Source organism: Condylura cristata, unplaced genomic scaffold (genome assembly GCF_000260355.1).
Source record: "Condylura cristata isolate star-nosed mole 26May11 unplaced genomic scaffold, ConCri1.0 scaffold00032, whole genome shotgun sequence".
NCBI lineage: Eukaryota > Metazoa > Chordata > Mammalia > Eulipotyphla > Talpidae > Condylura > Condylura cristata.
Genome location: NW_004567133.1, coordinates 3,563,852 through 3,585,844, shown reverse-complemented (window position 1 = coordinate 3,585,844; position 21,993 = coordinate 3,563,852). Strand labels below are relative to the sequence as shown.

Here is a 21,993-nt window from a genome sequence, read left to right as displayed (position 1 = left end):
AAAAAAAAAAGGCACAAATCAGGTCCAGACATATAAGTAATTATATTAAATTTAAGAGGTCTAAAAACACCAATTAAAAGACACAGCTTTTCAGAAAAGACTTAAAAATATGACCCAAAATATGCTTTCTACAAGAAGCTAATGTCATATAATGATATAGGTAGATTAAAAGTGTAAGGATAGAAAAGATACATCATACAAATGTCAATCAAAAGAATGCTGAAGTAGCTTCGTATTACATTTTCATAATTGATGTAAGACTATTAGACAAAGGCATAAAGAAGGACATCATATAATGATTAAATGGTCATTTCAACAGAGAAATACAATAATCTTATATGTGTATGCAGTGACAGAGCTGTAAAACAGATGAAACAAAAACTGAGAGAAATGAAAAGATAGACAAGTTCAAAATTATATTTGGAAATTTCGATACTTCCCCTTGGCAATAGGGAGGACAGACAAAAATCGGCAATAATATGGAACTGAACAACGTCAACCAAATGTAAATGACACTGACAGGACAATATGCCCAGAAAAAAGCCAAAGGCACATTCCTTCAAGTACATGTGACACATTCGCCAAGAGGGACCATATCCGGACTCTAAAACAAACTAAAGGAATTGAAAACACATAAAAATAGGATCTTTGACCATCATGGGTGGTCTAATGAAAAGTGTAATTGACTAGAAATCAATAATGGAAAGATACAAGAAAATCTCCAACCTTTGGGAATTTAACAGTATTTGTAGTCCATGAGTCTAAGAGGAAGTCTCAAGCAAAATTATAAAACATTCTAAACTGATGAAAATGCAACATATTAAAATGTGTGGGATGCAACTAAAGTAGCAGAGAGTGACCACTGCCGTGTTACATGCTGTAAGTATTTGCATAATACAGGAAAGGTGTCAAATCCTAAATTTCTACCTTAAGCATCTAAAAAAGAACAAAATAAATCTAACACGAGAGAAGGAAATAATAAAGAAAAGGCAGCAAAACTGAAAACAAAAACAAAAAACAGAAAGAAAATTCCATGAAATTAGTATTAGTTCCTTGGAAAGAATAAGCTATCTTTACAAACTTTCCAGAAAGAGGACATAATATTTTACAACACATTTTATGAGGCCAGAATGCCCTTGATACCAAAACCTGACAATGTACAAATGAGAAAGTAAAAAAACAAAAAACTGCCTAACAAGCAAGGACCCCCTCCAAACTAGACTAATGGACCTCATGACTAGAGACACAAAAATTCTCAACCTGTAAGCAAATCAAACCCAGTAACATATAACAAGAAAAAAAAAAAAAACAAAAAAAAACAAAACCAACTCCTCAGAACTCAGAGGTCTTTATTCCAGGAAGGCAAATAAGTCTGAAGTTTGAAAGTTTATCAAAGGAATCTACCATAGTAATAGAAGAACATGCTCCTATCAACTAATGTAGAAAATGCACCAAAGCCTCCTTGGTGGTGCAAAGGCACTCAGCACTATGAAGCTACCCACAGCCACTGCAGCACAAGTTCAATCCCCAGCCAGGGAATGACCCACATGGGCCAGCAGGCCTCTCCTGTCTTGCCTGCTGTTCCCCTCAGTAGTGTATTTCAGTCAATTTGCCTCTTCTGCTCCCCACTCTTTTTGGTGAATCTACTCACCCCCTGCACATCTGGCCTACAACCCAGATCTTGCATGCATGCATAAATCTTTAAAAAGAAAAAAATGCACTTAAACAATGATATAAGAAAATCAATAAACTAAAGAAAAATGCACTTGATGAAATTCAACATCTGTCCACAGAATAAAATTCTCTCAAACTAATAAGAGAGAAATTTCTTTCATTGGGTCTTCATATTTGATAAAGAGCTTCTACCAAAAAATAGCTACATCATAATCAATGGTGAAAGACTGAATACTTTTCCCCTAGGACTGTGTTCGAGGCCAGGATGTCTTATATATACATATCACACCTACTTGTACTAGAAATCTTAGCTAGTAAGAAAAAAATAAGTAAATAAAGAACTTACAAACTGGAAAGGAAGAAACAAACATCCTTAAACTATTGCAAGCAACATGACTGTTTGTGTAAGTAACTCCAAAAAAAATTTCAAAAAACAACCACCCCCCAAAACCTTGCTAGAATGAGTGAGTAGCAAGGTTGCAGGGCACAAAGTCAATTCACAAGAATTCATCACACTGCTATAAACTGGCAAGGAACAAATGGAAACCAGTATTTTAAAAATATTATTTATAATAGTTCAAGAAACAAAATACTACGGTAAGATCTAACAAAACACATGGAGGATCTACATGCTGAAAACTAAAAAACAGAAATAAAATCTAAATAAGTGGAGAGACATACTATATTCATGAATTGGAAGACAACATAGTAAAGATGTCAATTGTTCCCCAAATTGGCCTATAAGTTTTAGCAATTTTCATAAAAATGTAAGGAGGGTTTTTTTGTAAGTATAGATAAGTTGATTCTAAAATGTACATAAAAAATTAAAGGAACTGCAAAAAGACAAATCAATCTTGCAGAGAAGGAAAAGGGCAATTCAATGGATAGAGAATAGCCTTTTCAACAGATGGTGACGGAAACTGACACCCATCCAAATACGAAAAAGTGAACCCAACCTAAGCCCCATTCCTTACACAAAAATTAATTCAAAAATGTGTAACAGATCTAAATGAAAGATGGAAAACCACAAAACTTAAGAAATTATTTGGGATCCAGCTGCTGGCAGAGTTCTTAGTCATGACACCAAAAAATGTGGGGGGGGGGGAATCAATAAATTGGAATTCATCCAAATTTAAAAAAAAATTTGCTCTGTAAAACACTAGCTACAGACTGGGAGAAATATTTCCAAACCATGTATATGACAAAGGACACAAACCTAGAGTTTATAAAGAATTTTCAAAACTCAAGAGTAAAAACACAACCATCCAATCAGTAAACAGGCAAAAGAAGCGACATCTCATTAAAGAGGATGTGCAGGCAGCAAACTAACTCTCAAAAAGACATGCACCACCACTAGCCAGCAGGGAAATGTAACTTAAGACTCTGGGTATCTATTAGAGAAGTTAAAATAATGACAATGCCAAATGCTGGCAAGGACGCAGGCAAGCTGGATCTGTTAGGCATAGTGGGAAAATGTAAAATGGAACAGCTATTCTGGAAAGCTGTTGTCTTTCTTACAAAACTAAACCTGCACATATCATACCTAGCGATCATACTCTTATGCAACTAGCCCAGAAAAAGAAATATTCATGCCTACACATACAAACCTATACAAAGCTTTCAAAGCAGTTTTACTTGTGCTGTCAAGTGGAAAAACCCAAATGTCCTTTGATGGGTGATGGTTAAACACATTAGGACGTATCCAGACCCCAGAATATCGCTCAGTGATGAAAAGGAAGGAACTCATGCTGTAAGCAAGAATTGGTTGATCTCAAAGGGAATTATTTGTCAAGTGAAAAAAGTCAGCCTAAGGTTATATGGCTTATGAATCCATTCAGGAGACATTCTTACAGACAAAACTAAAGTGACTGAGAACACATCATGGTGCTGGGGATGAGGAACAGAGGGCAGATGGGACAAGGAAGGAGCACAGATCAAGGGAAGTGTTCTGTACCACAACTGTGGGGCAGTCACATGAATATTAACACTCACATAATGGTTACGAAAGGGTCAATTTTACCAATTACTAAAAAAAAAAATTAAAAATCATGAAAACAATACATGCCAAGCCAGTCAACAGATGAATGAATAACACGTAACACTGCTAGTGAAAACAGAACATACGGGTGACTTCAGACTACCAGGTTGAGATCACACTGCTTCTTTCCACCACACACGTGAACTCTAGGGCTGGAACTGGCACTAACCCCAGATTACTTTCTTTTTGGTAATTATAAAACAATCTGTAGCTGGCCCTCCCTGGTGGCGCAGCAGGTTAAAGCACAGCACTGAGAATTTAAAGCCGCTTCCGCATGAGTTCGATTCCCGCCTGCCCCGGAGGTGACCACATGGTGTGGCAGACCTCTCCTGACCCGCCCGCTGCTCCCCTCAGCAGTGTACTTCGTCGATCTGCCTGTTCTGCTACCCACTCTGTCTCTGGTAAAGCCTCTTGCTGCCCATGAGCCTCTGGCCTGTACCCCAGTTCTGTATGCACAAATAAATAAATCTTTAAAAAAAAAATCTGTAGCCCCAAAATGGCAATCAGGAAAACAAGTCACACTCAATTTTCCAACACATTTTGGAGTTCTCTACTATGACAATTCAGAAATAAGATACCTGGTCAAACAGGTAAACTGTGACATCATCAAAAAACGTCACAGCTTTCTTTTCTTTTTTCCAGTCTTCAGGCAACTGATCAAGGGCAACAGAGGTCGAGGGTTTCAACAAGCTCCGGAGGTGCCTCCCATCCTCATTGCTGAGGATCACAGGCACAGGGTGCTCTGTCTCGTCCTCTGACTCTGAGCTGAGGCTGTGCAGGTTGAATGCTCGCAAGTCGTCATCTGAGTCATCGCTGTTTTCATCTTCCTCGTCGGCATCGATTCCATCCTCAGAGAGGTCAAGTGTCCCCGACACACCAAGTTTACCCAAGTATTTCCCTTCAATGTCTGGCTCTTTCAACTTAGGGCCCTCAGAGTGGCCAGAAAAGGACTTATCAGTCATGAGTTCTGCTGGGCTACCAGCGTGGAGGGTGGAATTTGCAAAGGCGAGGAGTTCGTTAGTATTGGTTCCAGTGGAGGCCAGCATGCAGGGGTGATCCTCTTGTGCCTCGAAGTCCTCGCTGCTGCTCAGCTCCAAGTTCAACAAAGGACTTCCCACCTCATCTTCAGGAGGATGTGTCTGTTTAGAAATGTCACTGGGTACTGGCTCTGTTGTTTCTCCTAACTCTAGGTGACTGGAAAGCTGCACAGCAGCCCGACAACTTTGGTCTGGAAGACTATTTTTGGTTTCCAGGCTCTGTTCGAGGATGACTGGTTCAGGCAGTGGCTGATCCGTAAGCAACACTGCAGCTGATGTTGAAGTTGCTGGGACGCCCTCGGACTTCTTATCAGGTTCAGAATCATTATCTGAGAAGTAAGCAGAGTCTCGGTAGGAGCTCTGGGAGCCAAGTGCAAAAGTCTGTGAGGTCACTTCTGTACCTCTGTGGCCGTCAGCTGCATCTGAAATGACGATGATGGGGTTGGGAGGTAAACTGTCGGGACCACAATCACAGGCCGTGGCTGAGTCAGAGGCTGAGGCTCCATCGGGAGCAGGGTGCAGAGTCCACTCAGGAGACTCCAGGTTTTCTGTCTCATAGCCACTGTCTGCAGGCTTGTCAGGGGGCAGGAGTTTCTGAGGAGTGTGAGTGCCTAAAGACCCCAATAAAACATCATGGACATCCACTGAGTCCAGAGAGTCAGGGGTCTCCACAGACTGTTCTGAAGTCGGAATAGGTGTTGACAAGCTGTCCTCTAAAAGGCTGTCCTGACTGGTAGAATCTGAGGAAAGGGCAGATGTCAAGCCCACCTCTTTTGTAGCATCTTTCAAATTCAGATGATTCAGAGTCTCCACAGCTTCCAAGTTCTTCTCCAGCAGACTGTTACTGGAATGATTTTCTGTAAGTGACTGATTTTGTGCATCCTGCCTCAGTTCTGGAAGACTGCTCCCTAGACTCACCTTACTGGCAAAAATGTCATCAACAAGAAGTGAGTCAGCTTCAGTCCGTCTCAGGGCCTCCTGACAGTGGTGAGTCAACCCAGGAGACCTGTCGCCAGTGCCATGTGTTCCAGCATCAGTTGAGGGAACTTTGGTTGGGATGGTGACAGAATCTGGACTTGTTTCTTGGCAGAGGTGGTCTCCACGGATACTGACATCTAAACAAGCGGGCTCAGTCTCTCCCTGCTTCAGGAACATATCTGGAGGTACATTATGTGGCATGCTGTCGGTTTTGAGTGAGGTAGGGGACACCTGAAATTCCAGGGAAGACTGCAAGGAGGTGGTCAAGGTGCTGTCCTCAATGATCCCTGCATCTTTACCTTTCACACTTATGTTTTCCTGCAACAAAGAAAAGTCTGGCCTATTTTCAGCAAACTTAAACTCTGTGGTTAAAGAGTTTCTACATGGAGTTTCTAATACAGTTTCAGTAAAACCAGCATTTTTAAGTTCTGTTTGAAGATCACTTACATGCTCCTTGCTAGACAATGAATCTTTCAGTAATTTTTTCTCTTGAAGAAAGAAAAAGTTTTCTGACAATTCCTGAATATTACATGGGTCAAAGTTATCTTGGTGCATAAGGTTTTCTGATAAGCAAAGAGGCTCACAGTCAAAAAGCTTATGGGGTTTTTCTTTCTCTAAGTGGTATGTTATTGCTGACTCCTTGGGATCATCCAAACTTGAACTTAAAGTGGTTGGCTTAAAGTCAGCTTGTACTCCATTTAATTCCATTAAATCAAATATTTTTTGGTGACTGGGCAAATCCTCTGATTTGTCAAGATCATTAAATATATTGTTGAAAGGGCTGTCAGGTCCCCTGGCAGCATGTGTATCCTCAGGTACACTGGAATCTTTGGGGTCTGCACTGCTTTGGAAGAAATCCTCATCTGTACTGGTCTCCTCAAATTCAAGATTCCTGAGAGCCAGAGACTGGGATGCCTTATCACTTGTTCTTTCTGGATTGTCCATTTCAGTCGTGAGCAGTGCAGGTGGGTAATCAAGCTCCAAATTGCTACCACTCTTTTCTTCTAACTGGATGTAATAGTCACTTCCAACAGAAAGGTTGTGAGCATCAAACACTGGAACCACTCCGGGGGCCCTCAGGGAGACATCCTGGCCACTGCCATCTTGTTTCCCAGGCCCAGGATCTGAAAGTGAACTCTCAAAGACATCAACTGGGAAGAAGATGCTTGTGTAGGACAAGGCTTCCTCTGGGTGGCCCCGACTGTGTTCATCAAAATGGTCATGCTTAGCAGCCTCCCAAACATATTCAAAGCTCAGGCCCTGGCTCGTTTCAGTCACAGTGAGGACTTCCTCCATTTCACGACCAAGGCGATCTCTGGTAAAATGGTCGAGAATTGGGAATGCAGCACTATTGGACGTGTCTCTGCTGTTTGTATTTGGTTTAAGAGCATTCCACTGCTGTTCAAAGTCAACCTCTGAGTCCCTCTGGCTCTGCATCCGCAGGTAGGTAAGCAGCCTATGCACCTCTTCAGCAGCTGGTCTCTTGTCTGGTGACAGCCAGCAGAACTGTAAAACTTCATACCTGAGTGTTACATAAGAGTAATTAATAGTGGAATCATAAACTTCTTAAAAGAAATGACATCACAAAGACTCTCAAGCCAACTTAACACCTCAAAAGTTCCTACACTTTACTAATTACCAACCATGTGAAGTTCAGTTCATGGTGAGATCATGGTGAAGGCAGAAATGAAGAAATACAACATTTGGTCCACTGATTTTTTATGTTCTCAGGACACTGCATTGCCTAACTACAATTCTTTTGCCCTGCCATCTGTTTTTCTGATGTTTCTCAAGGGACCTAGCCACTAATGTAGGAATAGTCCTAACATGCTCTCCTTCTTCAGTCAAGTGTGCTTGTCTAATGTTTTCAGCTTTATTTTGCAAGAATTCAGACAGTTTAACTAATCTCTATTGCCCTGAGAAAGAGTAACATTCCATGTCTCCTTAAGAATTAAAGAGGAGCTGATAGTAGAGGGAGAAGAGTAGAGAATGGAGTCCTGAGAAGGCACCACCAGAAGCTGAATTTTCAAAGGGGTGGCTGATTCTGGTCAACTTCTTAAAGCCATTGGCAGAAGGGGAAAACAAAGATAACCTTTAAGTATTAAATTTTTAAAGTACACATCAAGTTATAACTCTGGATGAAACAGTTCCAGCAACTTGGGCAACTGAGCAGTGTCTAAATGCAGGATGCCCAGAGGCTGGGCATGTGTTAGTACAGACAGAGGTCTAAAGAGAGGTGAACCAGATCCTGATTACAAATGGAGTAAGAATTAGTCCCAAGAGGCAAAACTGTAAATTTGAAAAAGAAGTAAATTTGTTTTGCAAATGTCAATATACAAGATGAAAATTAGCTTCAACTGCCAAATTAAATATTATTTCTAGCTATCACTTTTCTCACATATTAGATAACAATTATGTAGCCTCATTGAAAATGATCCCATAATAGGAAATTCCTTTAATATTGAGTTTTCTAATTACTTCAGACTCTAGAAATAATGTAATTACTGCATGTTATTACATATATAAATTCTCGCTTGTTCTAAATAAACATTTTTCACAAATACCATTAAGCTTTAAAAATAGATGTTAATTCTAAGATCGGCCATAAATAATACACAAATACCTACTGTTTAAAAAAAAAAAAGGAAATAAACAACACCCATGGAATTAGGATTTGCTTACTTTTTGAAGACTGTAAAACAAAACATGGAGTCACTAACCATCTATCAGAATAAGGCTGCTCCAGCTGAGGCTTGGGTAGTTTGGTGTCTCTCTCTCGGATGACCTGATTGAGGACATCTAAGTTGGAAAGGTTGGAATAAGGCTGAGCAGCATTATCAAAAAGCTCCCAAAGCGTCACACCCAGGGACCTGTGGGAGGGAAAAAAAATGGTTCTTTCTTTCTCCCTTTAGATGTCAAATGTTCAACATCCACACTTTTTTTGGGGGGTATAGTCATTAGTAATTTTAAGGGTGAGGTATGTCTGAAAGATTATTAAAGATAGCTCTTTGACATGATTTTTAAAAGAGTAGTCTCTATTAAAATGAGGAGTGCAAGAAGAATACCTCCCTCATACTCAGTATTTAACACTACTCCAATAGTTCTGGCCAATGCAAAAAACTAAAGCAGAGATATCAGGCATAACCATAGGGAAAAGTTGAGTGTCGACTTGAAAACTCAAGAAATTATTTGAAAGGTTATTAGAATGATCTAAGAGTTCTCAAAACTTTTGGATACAAGATAAACATTCTGAATTCTGAGCTTTCTTGGTGGGGAAAAAAATCCTATTTGTAATAGCAGTAAACAAGAAAATATTATCTAAAAGAGAAATTTCATGGACAAGCAATCTTTTCCTGCTAGACCCATACTCCTCTGCTGGCATTTATTCCTCAGTAGTCTGAGTTGTTGCTCTAATGAGGGAACTTCCCTCCGTGACTTCTCCAGCACTCTGCACCACAAGAGGCCACCTGTCCAGATCTCTCAAGGTCTTCAGGATACAGCCATCCTCTACAGGTAGGAAAGTTCCTTCCACATACTGCCTTCTACATCCTGCTTTCATATTCCATAGCTCTGTCCTCACGGAGGTGGCAGCTGCTGCTCCAAATAGATGAATACTTACTCTTCACCTCCTCCGTGCAGTCCCTGCGTTTCCTGAACACCTCTGCCATTTAATAAAGTCTTCAGTTTAGTGAAATGGTCCTAAACTTGGCTAACCATCTGTGCTATCTGGGAAGCTTTACATTAACACACTGGTATTGTGGACCCATCCCCAGGACTCCTTAGTGGGTAGATGCAGGTTGCCTCAGAAAGTGCATTTTCAAAAAGCTCCCTAGTGACTCTGATATCCAGCCTGGTTTGAGTATTGATAGTTTATGTGACTTTCATCAATTCCCACCAGGATGCTTATTTGAATATTAAACAATGTGTTGGGCAATTTATGTTATATCATATAACAACATAGTAGTTAAATTCCCTTATGTTGATTTCACAATTTTTAAAAAAGATTTATTTATTTATACATACATAAAGGTACAGGACAAAAGTGTGGGAGGTGAGAGGATTCACCAGAGACAGAGTGGGGAGCAGAACAAGCAGACTGACTGAAGTACACTGCTGAGAGGAGCAGGGGGCAGGACAGGAGAGGTCTGCTGCGCCATGTGGGTCAGCTCCCTGGCTGGGGGTCAAACTCCTGCTCCAGTGGCTATGTACTGTACAGCTTCACAGTGCTGTGTTTTAAATCCACTGCACCACCAGAGAGGGTCCAATTTCACAATTTTTTTTCAACGAAAAAAAAAAATCACCATATTCTGTATCTAAGTTGAAAGACCATTTCTATCAAAGGAAATAAAACAACCCAAATTTCCCAATCAATTCAAAAAGTGAGAAGCGTCTTCAATCTGGCACAGAATTGCTAGCATTAGGGCTATTTTGTACAAAAAACAAGGTTAAGTGACTTTAGGGATTTTATAATTTAAATGAGGAAAAAATTTTCACTCAAAAGGTGGTATTTTCAGTGGCAAAACGAGTCTTATCACCATCAAGAGTGGTTTGACCTTGGGCATATAATTCAACCTGTTTTTAACTTCTCCAAATCCCCAATTTAATTCCTCCCAATAAGGCCCACCCCAAAACCAAATCCCTCTCCAGCCTGTCTCACCCTATTCTTCAGAGAACCTGTAACTTTGGGTTTTCTCAACTGCTCACCCCACCACTCCTCATATCTTTCCTGAGAGTCCCTTTCTTATCTTGTCAAACAGGCCACAGGGAGGGCTGAGGGTCTCCACTCCAAGGCCAATCCCTATCTGGAGCTTTCCAATCTAACTACCATTCTGTCTCCCTGGGACAAGTGCCACAGATCATCTCCACTTATTCTGTCTATTCAACCCTTCACCTCACACTGGCTCTTGCCTCCATGAATATCATCAGGCCTTTTCCTTCTGGAGGAAAAAAATAAATCCTGTAACTATTACTTTTCTTCAGCAAGGAAAAGATGCTCTTGCTCACCCTGGCACAGGGCAGTGAAGCCCCTACTTCTGCGGCTGGTTCTGTCACTAGACACTTTTCAGACTGTCAGATAAAAAGGGTAGCTCTGTCCTTGGGAATGCAGGCTAAGTTTCTGGTCTACCTCCCTGTAAAGAACAGTAAACGGATGAGGTACAGGAATGTATCTTTTTAAAGATTCAAAGAGCAGGTAAGAGCAGGAAATGGACATGGGTAAAACCTAGGGCTTAGAGATCTAGCAGAACCCCTAAAATCACGTTTACCCTGGGACATCTGCTGAAAACACAGAAGTTGTGCTTCTGTTTTTGGTTCACAAAACTTAACAGTGGTAATGGTGGTGGACAGGCCAAAGTTCTGAGTCTGCCCAAGGCAATGGGTCTCATAGAGAGACCTCATCCCACTTCACTTCAAGTGCCTGAAAGACAAGTTGTCTATGTGACCTTGGCACTGAGGTTCTGTAAGTGAGTGTGAGTGTGTCTAAACTGTGTGTAAGTTGGGAGGGGTCCCTAAGAAGCTGTAGCCAAAGAGCTGGCCTTTACTGGGACTTGCAGCCCAAATTCATATTTTCTCAGTGACCTAAAAAAAAGTCATGCTGAATATGTAAAGTGCTGGACTAATGTGGTGCCCAACAGAGCAAATGTACATCCTCTCTAGAGGAAGGTTCCTCAACTAGAGGTTCCTAAGACAAAAAAAAATTCTCCAAGGAAACAAGAAACCAGTAAGGAGCAGTAAGATCAAACCCACAAAAACTTGAGATACTGGAATTATCTGATGCAGATCATACATAACTCAATTATTAAAAAAATAAATAAACCTCTTAAACTGGGGGCGGGGAGGAATCTTAAGTATAAAGTTAAATGGAGAGATTTAACAGAAGAATAGGCATAGCTGAAGAGGGATTTCCAAAAAAAGAGAATTAGTGGCTGGAGCACAGATCTGAAAAGTTAGGTAGAGTGTGTCATAGAGGAGTCAAGGAGATGGACTACACAAGAGATTAAGAAACAGAAAACAGCACAAGAAGGCACAATACTTGTCTAGTTAAGTAGACCTTCAAAAGGAGAGAAAATGGGACAAAAGCAATACTTGAAGATAAGGGCTGAGAACATCAACCTATAGATTTCAAAGCCAAATAAATCCCAAGCAGAAAAACAAAAGAAATTCACACCCATATACATCATAGTGAACTACAAAAAAAAAAAAGGACAAAGAAAAGGGTTTAAAAGCAGCCAGAGCCAGAGAGAAAAGGTCACATTACCTTCAAAGAGCTTAGGTAGACTGACAGCTGACTTCTCAATAGCAACAATGGAAGCCAGAAGACAGTAGAATGATATCTTCAATGTGCTGAGAGAAAATAACTGTCATCAAGTAAACTAAGTAAACATTTCAAGAATGAGGACAAAATAAAAGTATGTTTGGACCTACGGAGATGAAAAAAAAAAAACAAAACTGATGGTCTATTACCAGTAGATCTGGACTAAAGGGAATTCTCAAGGACATACTTCAGGAAAAAGGAGTGCTCCCAGATGGGAGACTGGGGTTAAAGTTAAAAAAAAAAAAAAAAAAAGAAGAAGAAGAAGAGCAAAGTGATTTGATCATGTGGTCAACCTAAACAAACACTGATGCTAAAAAACAATAACATCATCTTGTGGAGTTAAAAATAAAAAGTAAAATACCCAGCAATAGTAATATATTTGTGTGTGTGTTTGTACATGTGTATGTGTGGTGTGTGTATAGTTAATCTGAGTCAAAGCAAATAAAGTATTTTGAGGTCCTTTTATTGCTCAGAAAGAGGGCCCAAGACATAAAGTAATATTACATTAAGACAAGTGAAATATACATGCTATAACTGTAGGGAAACTAATAAAAGCACAGGAATAGAGTATACAGCTCCCAAACTAAGAGGTTAAAAAAAGAAACAAAAAACCAAAGCCCAAAAGGTGGCATCTAAAAATGAAAATTCAAAACAAAACAGGACAACAGCACAAACAATGTAGACGTAAATGAAGAAAGCTGTAACAGAAATTATTAAAGACTTAGGTACATCCTTTTGATGTCTATTAAACTGATCTCCTATAAATCATAGCTAAATGTAATAGTCCAAACCATTTTGTTTTTTCATTAATTTCAAATAAATATCATTTCAAAAATTATCTATGTATGACAGGTCCTGTGACAGGCACAGATAACAGTGGTTTCTGCCTTTAGGGAACTTCCTTCTGTTGAAAGAGTAAGGGAGGTGGTGTTTAAAAGGTTAGTTATATCGCTGCAGTTGTGATAGCGGCTGTGATGTCAGTAAACTGCCTTTTCCACACCATCAGGTCTGCTTTTGTCCCTCCATCTTATTCAGTTACTTTCCCTTAAGAAAGTACTCAAGGAAAAAAGAAGTTTGGACTTTGGTAAACACAAGCCTATTAAGCAGGTAAATCAATACGTACCAGATATTACTATACTTAGTTTGATCTGCAGTTAGTAGTCTGTCTTGAAAGCTGGTTACTAATTCTGGAGCAGTCCATCGCAGAGGCAAATTTTTTTTATCATCTGTTTCAATATAATCCTCCTGTTTTGTTAGAAAACATACATAATTTGAATTCCATTCATAATTTTGGTAAGCTCAATGATTTGTTTTCAGGTTATTCTCAGAAAACACACTAAATCCCAAAAACATATCTTAAAAAGAACTGGGCATGAAGGAGACTGGGTACAAAGTAGATGAGACTTTCTCTGTAACCTCATGGGGCTTCATGTGCTGGGCTCTAAGCCATAAACACAAGCTCAGTCATCCTTCCTGGAAAAGGAAGGTATGTCGTGTCTGATGCACAGAACACAGACTCTGAGCAAAACATCTTCTAAAATACATTAGGTTTATGCCCCCAGTAGGGGAATGGCTAATGAATAAGAGCAAAGGCTTTGGAACCCGACAGACTGCATTGTAAGTTCTCATTCATGAGCTGTGGGATTTGGAGCAAGCAACAAATACGCTGAGCCTTTTTCCCCACTATGAAGTAAGGACGATACAATACTACCTCTCTTTATGAGGAGAAAATGAGATAATGTAGGTAAGTATTCCAGTGTTTGGTAGACATCTAGAATTCAAGATACTGTAAGGAGCCAAATAACCACTTTGTTTTCATATTTTTTCTGTTACAAAGTACTCTGAAAATATGACTCTGTAGTCCTCCCAAGAACCTGAAAACAAGACAGATATTATCTCCATGCTTAGAAAATAGAGGCTAAGTGACTCATCCCAGGCCTGTATTCAATTACCTCAATAAACTGGGGAGGGGGAAAGGAAGGAAATCCAATCCCATTCTTAACTGCATCTGAATGAAAATTTTACTGAACATGTAATCAAGAAAAATTTATGGCTTGCATATTTTATTACACAAGTGGTAATTTTAATTGTTCGTGTGCTCTAAAATTTATCAGCCACCATCAAACAATAGCACTTACACTGTGTATAAAGCCGTTTTAAACAAAGCATTTGAAAAGCTGTCGCAAAACCTTGAGTGCAAAGTTGCTGAGTAGACAACTTTCCATTGCACATCAATACTCCCAATAAAATAACTGGAATAAACTTCTCTGCAGAAATGCACCACAACCATAAAGTTAGCCTCTCTTCAAAAAAACGGAGTGGCATTTTACGACATTATCACCTCATGAGTAATGAAATGAACTTAGATTAAGGTGAGAATTCTTAAACCTTTGGCTTACCTTGTACCTGCTAAATCCTATTCCATAATCTCCCACTTTCACATTTAAATCCGAGGTAAGAAAACAATTCCGCAGGGCTAAATCACTAAAAACACAAAGACTGAAGTGAGCACAGGAACAAGAGAATCAACAACCAGGACAATTTAGCCATCAATTGGTTAAATGAAAAATGACATTTCATGTGACATGAAATTTCTGTGGAAGAATGCTTTCTCTAATAGAGTAATATATTGAGATTCTGATTAACAATGTTTTAATATTCATTCTTATAAAGGATCATTTATCATGTTTTGAATTACTGAATTATGGAGATGACCAGATTATTTTCCCCAAATAACTCTGAGAGCTGAGGTTAAATCCTGACCCATTTCTGTACCTTGGTAGGCATCAACACCCAATTTACGTATGGCTCATTTCCTAATATTATCAGACTAACCAATAAAGAATTCTAAAATATTAGTGTGAAATTTATTTTTACAATAATTTGTAATACTAGCAATCTAGTAGTACCAGTCAATTTACTAATAGTAAAGAGTAACTTTTATAATGCTAAGCACTCTAAAATAATCTACATTAAAAATTTTTGGTTTTTAACTCCTTTTTTGAAGCCTTGTAAACATTTTTTATAATGGAAAGAAAGGCCCTTGTAATAGAGACCCTTTCCAGTTTACTTTCATCTCTTCTAAATTCCATTTCTCCTCAAAGGAGGTAAAGGGCATATTTTGAAGACTTACTAAAAATAATGTATTTACATAGATTATCTGAGAACAGTTTATTTTTAAAAATACATTATTTGAAAAGCAAAAACTACTTTTTCTAAATGAAATTCCCACATAAATAACAATTATCTTGAGCAGTTGGATCTTTAAACCATCAATTGGCAAATGAATAAAAGTCACCAAATTAAAACACCTAATCTAGTTTTAAATCATAATAAAAGATATACAATATGAAATTTCTATGGGCCAAAATTTTTAATATTTGTATTTAAGTGATTATAGACTAAAACCAAATTTTTAAACTTCTTTTCAAAGATTCCAAAGCTCACATATCTGAAATACAATGATAACAAGAATGACGACAGCAATAGCTAACACTGATAAAACCCAATGACAGCTTGGTACATAACAACATGGGCTCAATTATATAATAACGGCTAATATTTACAAAGCACTTACTTTACACAAAGCATTTCTCTAAACACTTTGGATTAATCAACACATGTAATCTTCACAACAAAACTATGAGGTGAGTGCTATTCTTTTCGCTATTTATAGATAAAGAAACTGAGGCACAAACACTGAAGTAATTTTGCTCAGGTCACAAAGTCAGCCAGTTAGTTCAGTAGTTTTTGATTTTGTTTTTGTTTTCACTTTCTGCCATAAATGACCATCAGTAACAGCTCATTAGGAATCAGAACTATACTATGTATATAGTTGATCTTTGATAACCATGTACTGATATGAATTTTCAGTTATGTTAAATTCCTCTCTGTACTCTAAACTTACAAGTGGCATTTTTCATGGTGTTCCATCCAAAAGCTTTCAGGCCTGAGGAGGCATCTAGGGAAAACCCTGGGGCATCCCATGCAATCGTGGCTGATAATACAGAAACTCCCAGTTCCCAGAGAATTGATCCCTGTTTTCTGGAATGAAGGGAGGGGAGGCAGGCAGAGTAACATACATTTTGAGAGCAGAAAGATGAAAAATCTTTAAGTCAGGTAGCTTTAGAGCAATAGCAATTGGCTGGTTTTGCCAACCTAAGTCTGTTACCACTAACCAGCCTTTCTAGATATAAACAGAGTCTTTTAAAAACCTCCCGAATACCTCCCTCCTAAGAGCAAAATGAGAAATGAGTGCTGGCATTTCAACCTGGGCAGGTGTGTGTACAGAAGTAGGCTGAGGTGGCCTGAAGCTTGGCTAAACACCTGCAAGGTACTTGGCACCTTCTGCTCTGAGTTTTCCTTCCTCTCCACTCTCCTTACATGCCATTCAGTGGTCTTCAGACACAGTCCATGTGAAGGTTAGATAACAGATGAAAATTATATATATGCAAAGGACTTTTGCCTTTCATTATAAAACTCTCATACAGTTCAACTGATAGTCTCAGGGAAAGCAGGAAAGTTTGTCACTACCTGAAAAGCAGAGGTAATGAGGGAGAAAACAAGAGCATGACTAGGAGACTTTCTCATAAACGTACTTGCGCCATCCAGCCCAAACAGCTCATCAGTGCAGTGGGAGAAGCACTGGTCAGAGTTCCCAGGTCTGGGCTTAGCTTCAGTCCCACTATTTTAAGAACTCTGCAAGTTGGACAGTCACTTTCTGGAGTCTCACCAAAAAGCAGCAATACACATAAAACTGTTAACAAAAGTTTCCACAAGGATAAAATTAAAATATATGAAATGTTTTGAAAAGAAGATGCTATTCAGATTTTAGATGATATTATTTGATTCAAAACTGGTAAAAACAAATATTCTCTAAGTCCAAACATGCAAAGCTAAAGTACAGAAAAACACAAGGCACAACTTCTTAACAACAGAGGTAACTCTTGACGTCAATGGCTGGTTTTGATCAGGAAATACAAACATACCCAGGATATTCTTCCTTCAAGTTGAAAAACAGGTCTTGTGGCCAGGCCGCCAATGACCCAGCCTTGAAAGGCTCTCTTAAAGGCTCTGGCTCAGCCCCATGCCCTGGCAGCATGCACTGCTGCCCCAGTTGTCCATGGTTTTGGGGGATTCAGCAGCAAGCTGATGGACACAGGAAGTGGAGTCCACAGTTCTAAAGAGTGCCCACACCAATTCACAAGGAAGCATCACATGTTCCAACTCACCCTAGAACTAGCGTTTATCCAAATTCTGAAGAACTATTCTCAAGGAAACAGCTTGATACTGCTGGGCTCATTTTCAAAATTATCCTCATCTACTTATGTTTTCCTGAGCAACCTGGATTCTTGATAAAAAGAGTAACAAATGGCAAGTAAAATAATTAAAAGTTACTGAATATTCTTTGGGGGGATGGCATACACTATCTTATGTAATCTTGACAATAGCACTTCAAGATAAAGCTTACCCCTGCTGTTTCAAAGAAAGGCTCAGAAGGATGAAGTTACATGCTTTAGACTGGTTAAGAGTGAAGAGGGGGTGCTAACAACTTGGACACTTTCTAAGTCTCACTTTGCTCACTATACAACTCTACCATGAAGTCTCAAAAAAAAATAGCCACCACCATCTGAAGAGATTCTACCACTTATCCCTGGGAGATGGGATGTCATTCCAAAAGGCACAATAGATTATAACAAAGGGTTCTGATGTGACGCAAAGAGGCAATGTTCTACTTAGGAGCTTTGACAGCATTCACCCTGCTTATTTGGTTAGTCCTTGCTAGCTTAACAACACTGCACATACTGAGTGCCAACTGTGCGTCCTGTCCCTGCTCTGCCTTGGCTACGCAGAAAGTATCTACACAGTGAAACACTCTTGCCAGAATGTGGTCCACCACTGCTTGGGTTTTGAGGGCTGGTGATAAATGAGGGACAAAACTTTCAGTTTGTTTGTTTGTTTTCTCCAGGACTGGCAAGAGCTGAAGTAGGCTTACATGGATCTCAATTTCTAGTTCTGGCTTATCTTTTGTAGCAAAAAACTATACAAGTGAGCTTAAATACAGAAGGAGGCAGTTTTCAGTTCCTGGACAGTGGACAGCCTAGGGCTCTGATCAGGATCCTAGAAAAAGGTTCAGTGCCACATTCACTCTGGTTTTCTGCCGAGGGCCACTTCCCCAATCCTTCAGAAACTGGGAGCCCAGACAGCAATAGCTTCCTTGGGTGGTGGCAATAGGAAGCAGCACCAGAGGCTGAACTTCATGGTGGGGTGCGGGAAAGGAAGAAGGAACCCGAGCGAGAGCACACCTCACAAATCTGCTTAAGGGTCTGGTCCCTCTGACTCTTATCTTTGGCTGACTACTGTGCAGCAGATGTGGGAGGTGAGACTGGAGTAGCTTGGAGGAGAAGGTGGGGCTGAGCCCACCAGACACCACAGTTGTCTGTCCACAGAGCTGGAAAGACATTGATGGATCAGAGCAGGGAGAGGTCCCTCAACAGCCTCACAGTTAGTTAACACCCCGAAGCCTGAAAAGGGGACAACACGACCCAGAGTAGGATGTCTCTCAGTCTGCCCTAATGCCAATTAATAGCAGGATCCAGTGGAGCTTCCAATTAACTGCCTCTCAGAACACAAATCCATGCTCTTCAAAGGTATCATTGTCACAATGGCTGTCATCACAACCACTTGGAGGGTGACAAAATCCAGGAGGCCTGGAACCGGGCCAGTACAACCTACCAGGCAACCCACAGGGTCCAAGTCTAGACCAGAAGACCATCTCAGATCAGGAGGGGAGAGGACCAGCATATTTTAGGAGTGCACATTTTAAGCTGCTGAGTTAGCAACATAGCCAGCACTTTACCACAGTCCCAGAATGTTAATTCCCATGGGTCTACCAGAACTTTTTTACAATAATATTAATGACATGCAATAAATTAATAATATTAATAAAACACACAAAGTGATTTAAATCAAGAGATTCATCTCAAGCTGAGGTGGCTGGCAGCTGAGGACACTTGTCTGCATCTTGTGTCTGCTGTACACAAGCACCACCTGCAACGTCTCCTTTTCCCCACAGCTCAACTCAGACAGCCAGAAGATCTAGGGCACTATCTTTCCAATCTTTTGTGCATATATTTTGTGTAAATTGGATTATATGAAATGAACATGGGGCTTTTTTTTTTTTTTAAGTTTTCCTGAGGTACAACCTCCAAAAAACCAAAAATTTAAAGCCATCTTCCTCCTTCCTCAATGGTCAGTTGTTTTTTAAAAGGATTTATTTATTTATGCATACAGACCTGGGGTACAGGGGCGGTGAGAGGATTCACCAGAGACAGAGCAGGCAGCAGAACAGGCAGATCTACTGAAATACACAGCAGGCAGCTCAGGAGAGGTCTGCCACGCCATGTGGATCACCTCCGGGGCTGGGGATAGAATTGACACTGAGGTGGCTGGGGCTTACTTGCGGTGCTGCACTTTAGCCCACTGAACTACCAGGGAGGGCCCCTCCTTCCTCTTTAAGTCGTTCCAGGTAATATGTATTAACAAACTGGGGGTTATAATCATTCTTTATCTTTTCACATATCTGTACAGATAGTGCACACACATAAGGGCTGACTTAAGAGGACCTGCCTCACAAAAATGCAATATTATGTCTTCTTAGATGCATCTTTATTTTTCATTTAACCACATTACTACATTGAAATGTCTTCAAATTAATTCATACAGTAGTTTTAAATCTGTCTTTATACTATTTGTGCAATGCTCCATACTGCAAATATTTAAATATAGTCTAATTCTCCCTGATGAACATTCACTCTGTCTCTTTTATTTTTTGTCTTGGCCACCAATAGAGATGAAGCTAAAAAGATGATTCTAACAACATTCTTAAATTCTTGTGCTTCTAATATCTGAGATAGAATCCAGGAGTAGGGTTAAAGGAAATATGTATTTTCACTTAGATAGCTACTGCTCAATAAGTCTTCAGAAATTTTAACAGTTACATAACAATATGAAACTGCAACATGCAGCAAAACCTTCTCCGTCTTTACAGGCAACAGGTGCAACAAGCAGCTCCTTTAGTTTTTGAGTTCCACTTTAATTTACACATCCCTAATCTAATTTTGAATTTTAACCTTTTCACATTTACTGTTTATATTTTGCTCATTTTCTTTCTTTTTTTAAGATTTATTTTATTTATATATACAGAACTGGGGTATAGGCCAGAGGTGATGGGTGGGTGAGAGAATTCACCAGAGGCAGAGTGGGGAACAGAATAGGCAGATCAATGAAGTGTACTGCTGAAGGGAGCAGTGGGCAGGACAGGAGAGGTCTGCTGCGCCATGGGGGTCACCTCCCTGGCTGGAGATCGAACTCACATTGAAGAGGCTATGTGAGCTTCACAGTGCTGTGCTTTAACCTGCTGCGCCAGCCGCTGCTCCTGTATTTTGCCCTTTCTTCTAAAGGGCCATTATTTTCTTGTAAGAACTCTTTATATGGTACAAATATTATCCTACTAGCTGTTATCGGCACTGAAAATATAGCTTCCCATCTCTGCTGTCTAATTGTTCTGTTACTACACAGATATAAACTGTATAAACAGATTTATGTAACTATCAACTAAATTCACTTTTTACTTCTCCTGAGTTTCCTATCTTAATTAAGAAGTCCTTACTCATCTGCAGTTTATACATCTAGTCTTCTTGAATTCTGCCAGTAACACACATTTCTTTCTTTTTTTAAGGTGTTTTTTTTTTTTTCATGCATACAAAAGCTGGGGTATAGGCCAAAGGTGCTGGAGGTGAGAGGATTTATCAGAGATAGAGTAGGTTATTATTTTCTTGTCAACTATTTTCTTGTAAGAACTCTTCATATGATATAGTAGGAAGAAGCACAGATGGATCCACTGAAATACACTGCTAAGAGGAGCAGCAGGTGAGAGGTCTGCTGCACCATGTGAGTTAGTTCCCTGGCCGAGGATCAAATTCATGTTGCAGCATCTGGCAATAGCTTGAGAGCATTGAGACTTTACTCTGCACCAGTGTGTGTGTGTGTGTGTGTGTGTGTGTGTGTGTGTGTGTGTGTGTGTGTGTGTGTGTGTGTGTGTGTGTGTAAAATATATATTTTATTATATACAGGATAATGTAGAGGTCCAGTTCTTTTCCCAAATAGATAACTAACTGTGCAGATATGTAATAAGTAAGCCATTCTTTTCCCACTGACTTGAAGTCAGGCATTACCTGTATGTTCTATGTACTATCTCTTTATCTGTTTGCCAAAACCATATTGACTTCTATTGATTTTATTAATTGAGTTAATCAATATCTTTGGTAAGATGTCATAGATTTTTTTCATAGTCCTTTGTCTTTCTCACATAACTTATTCCCATATAATTTATACTTGTGACATTATTGGGAATGGGTGGTTTTTTTCACCTTTGTTTCTAGGTTCTTATATGTAGTATAGGGAAAATCACTGATTAGTGTATTTATCATAGAGCAAGTCACAAAAAAGTCCTCTTATTAATTTTAGTTAAAAAAAATAGTATTTTGGTATTTAAGATACAAAATCACATCACTGTAGAAAAGAAAGGCGATTTTCTTCCTAAAGGCTGTGTGGTGCTGCTGAGGATGTGGTCTCTGAGTCTATGGACCTGGTTTGAATAATGGCTCCGCTACTCTCCAGATGCATGACCTTGACAAGTTATCATGTTTGCCCATCTTTAACAGGAAGAAAAGAATATCACCTGGCTCTTAGAGCTGGTTACTATCCACACTATACTTATAATCAATACCTGGCACACAGAAACTATTCTCTCCACTTTAACTTTTAATGGATTAAATTTTCTCATTTATATTTACTCGTGCCCTAAAAGACAAGGCCAGGCTCATTGTATCTGCTTCTCATTCTCTGTTTATACTGGGCCAGACACTGTTATACAAGGTATACAATGTCAT

General features: G+C 39.5%; 1 protein-coding gene across 1 annotated transcript in view; it reads right to left on the bottom strand.

Moving 5' to 3' along the window:
• LMTK2 (lemur tyrosine kinase 2) overlaps positions 1 to 21,993 on the bottom strand; it is an 85,095-nt gene that overhangs the window by 8,213 nt on the left and 54,889 nt on the right. The window contains exons 8-11 of the mRNA XM_012731995.1: positions 14,440 to 14,524; positions 13,164 to 13,285; positions 8,448 to 8,597; positions 4,291 to 7,249 (exon numbers count right to left, since the gene is read on the bottom strand). Coding sequence (XP_012587449.1) covers positions 4,291 to 7,249; positions 8,448 to 8,597; positions 13,164 to 13,285; positions 14,440 to 14,524 — 3,316 coding nt within the window. The remainder of the gene's footprint in view (positions 1 to 4,290; positions 7,250 to 8,447; positions 8,598 to 13,163; positions 13,286 to 14,439; positions 14,525 to 21,993) is intronic.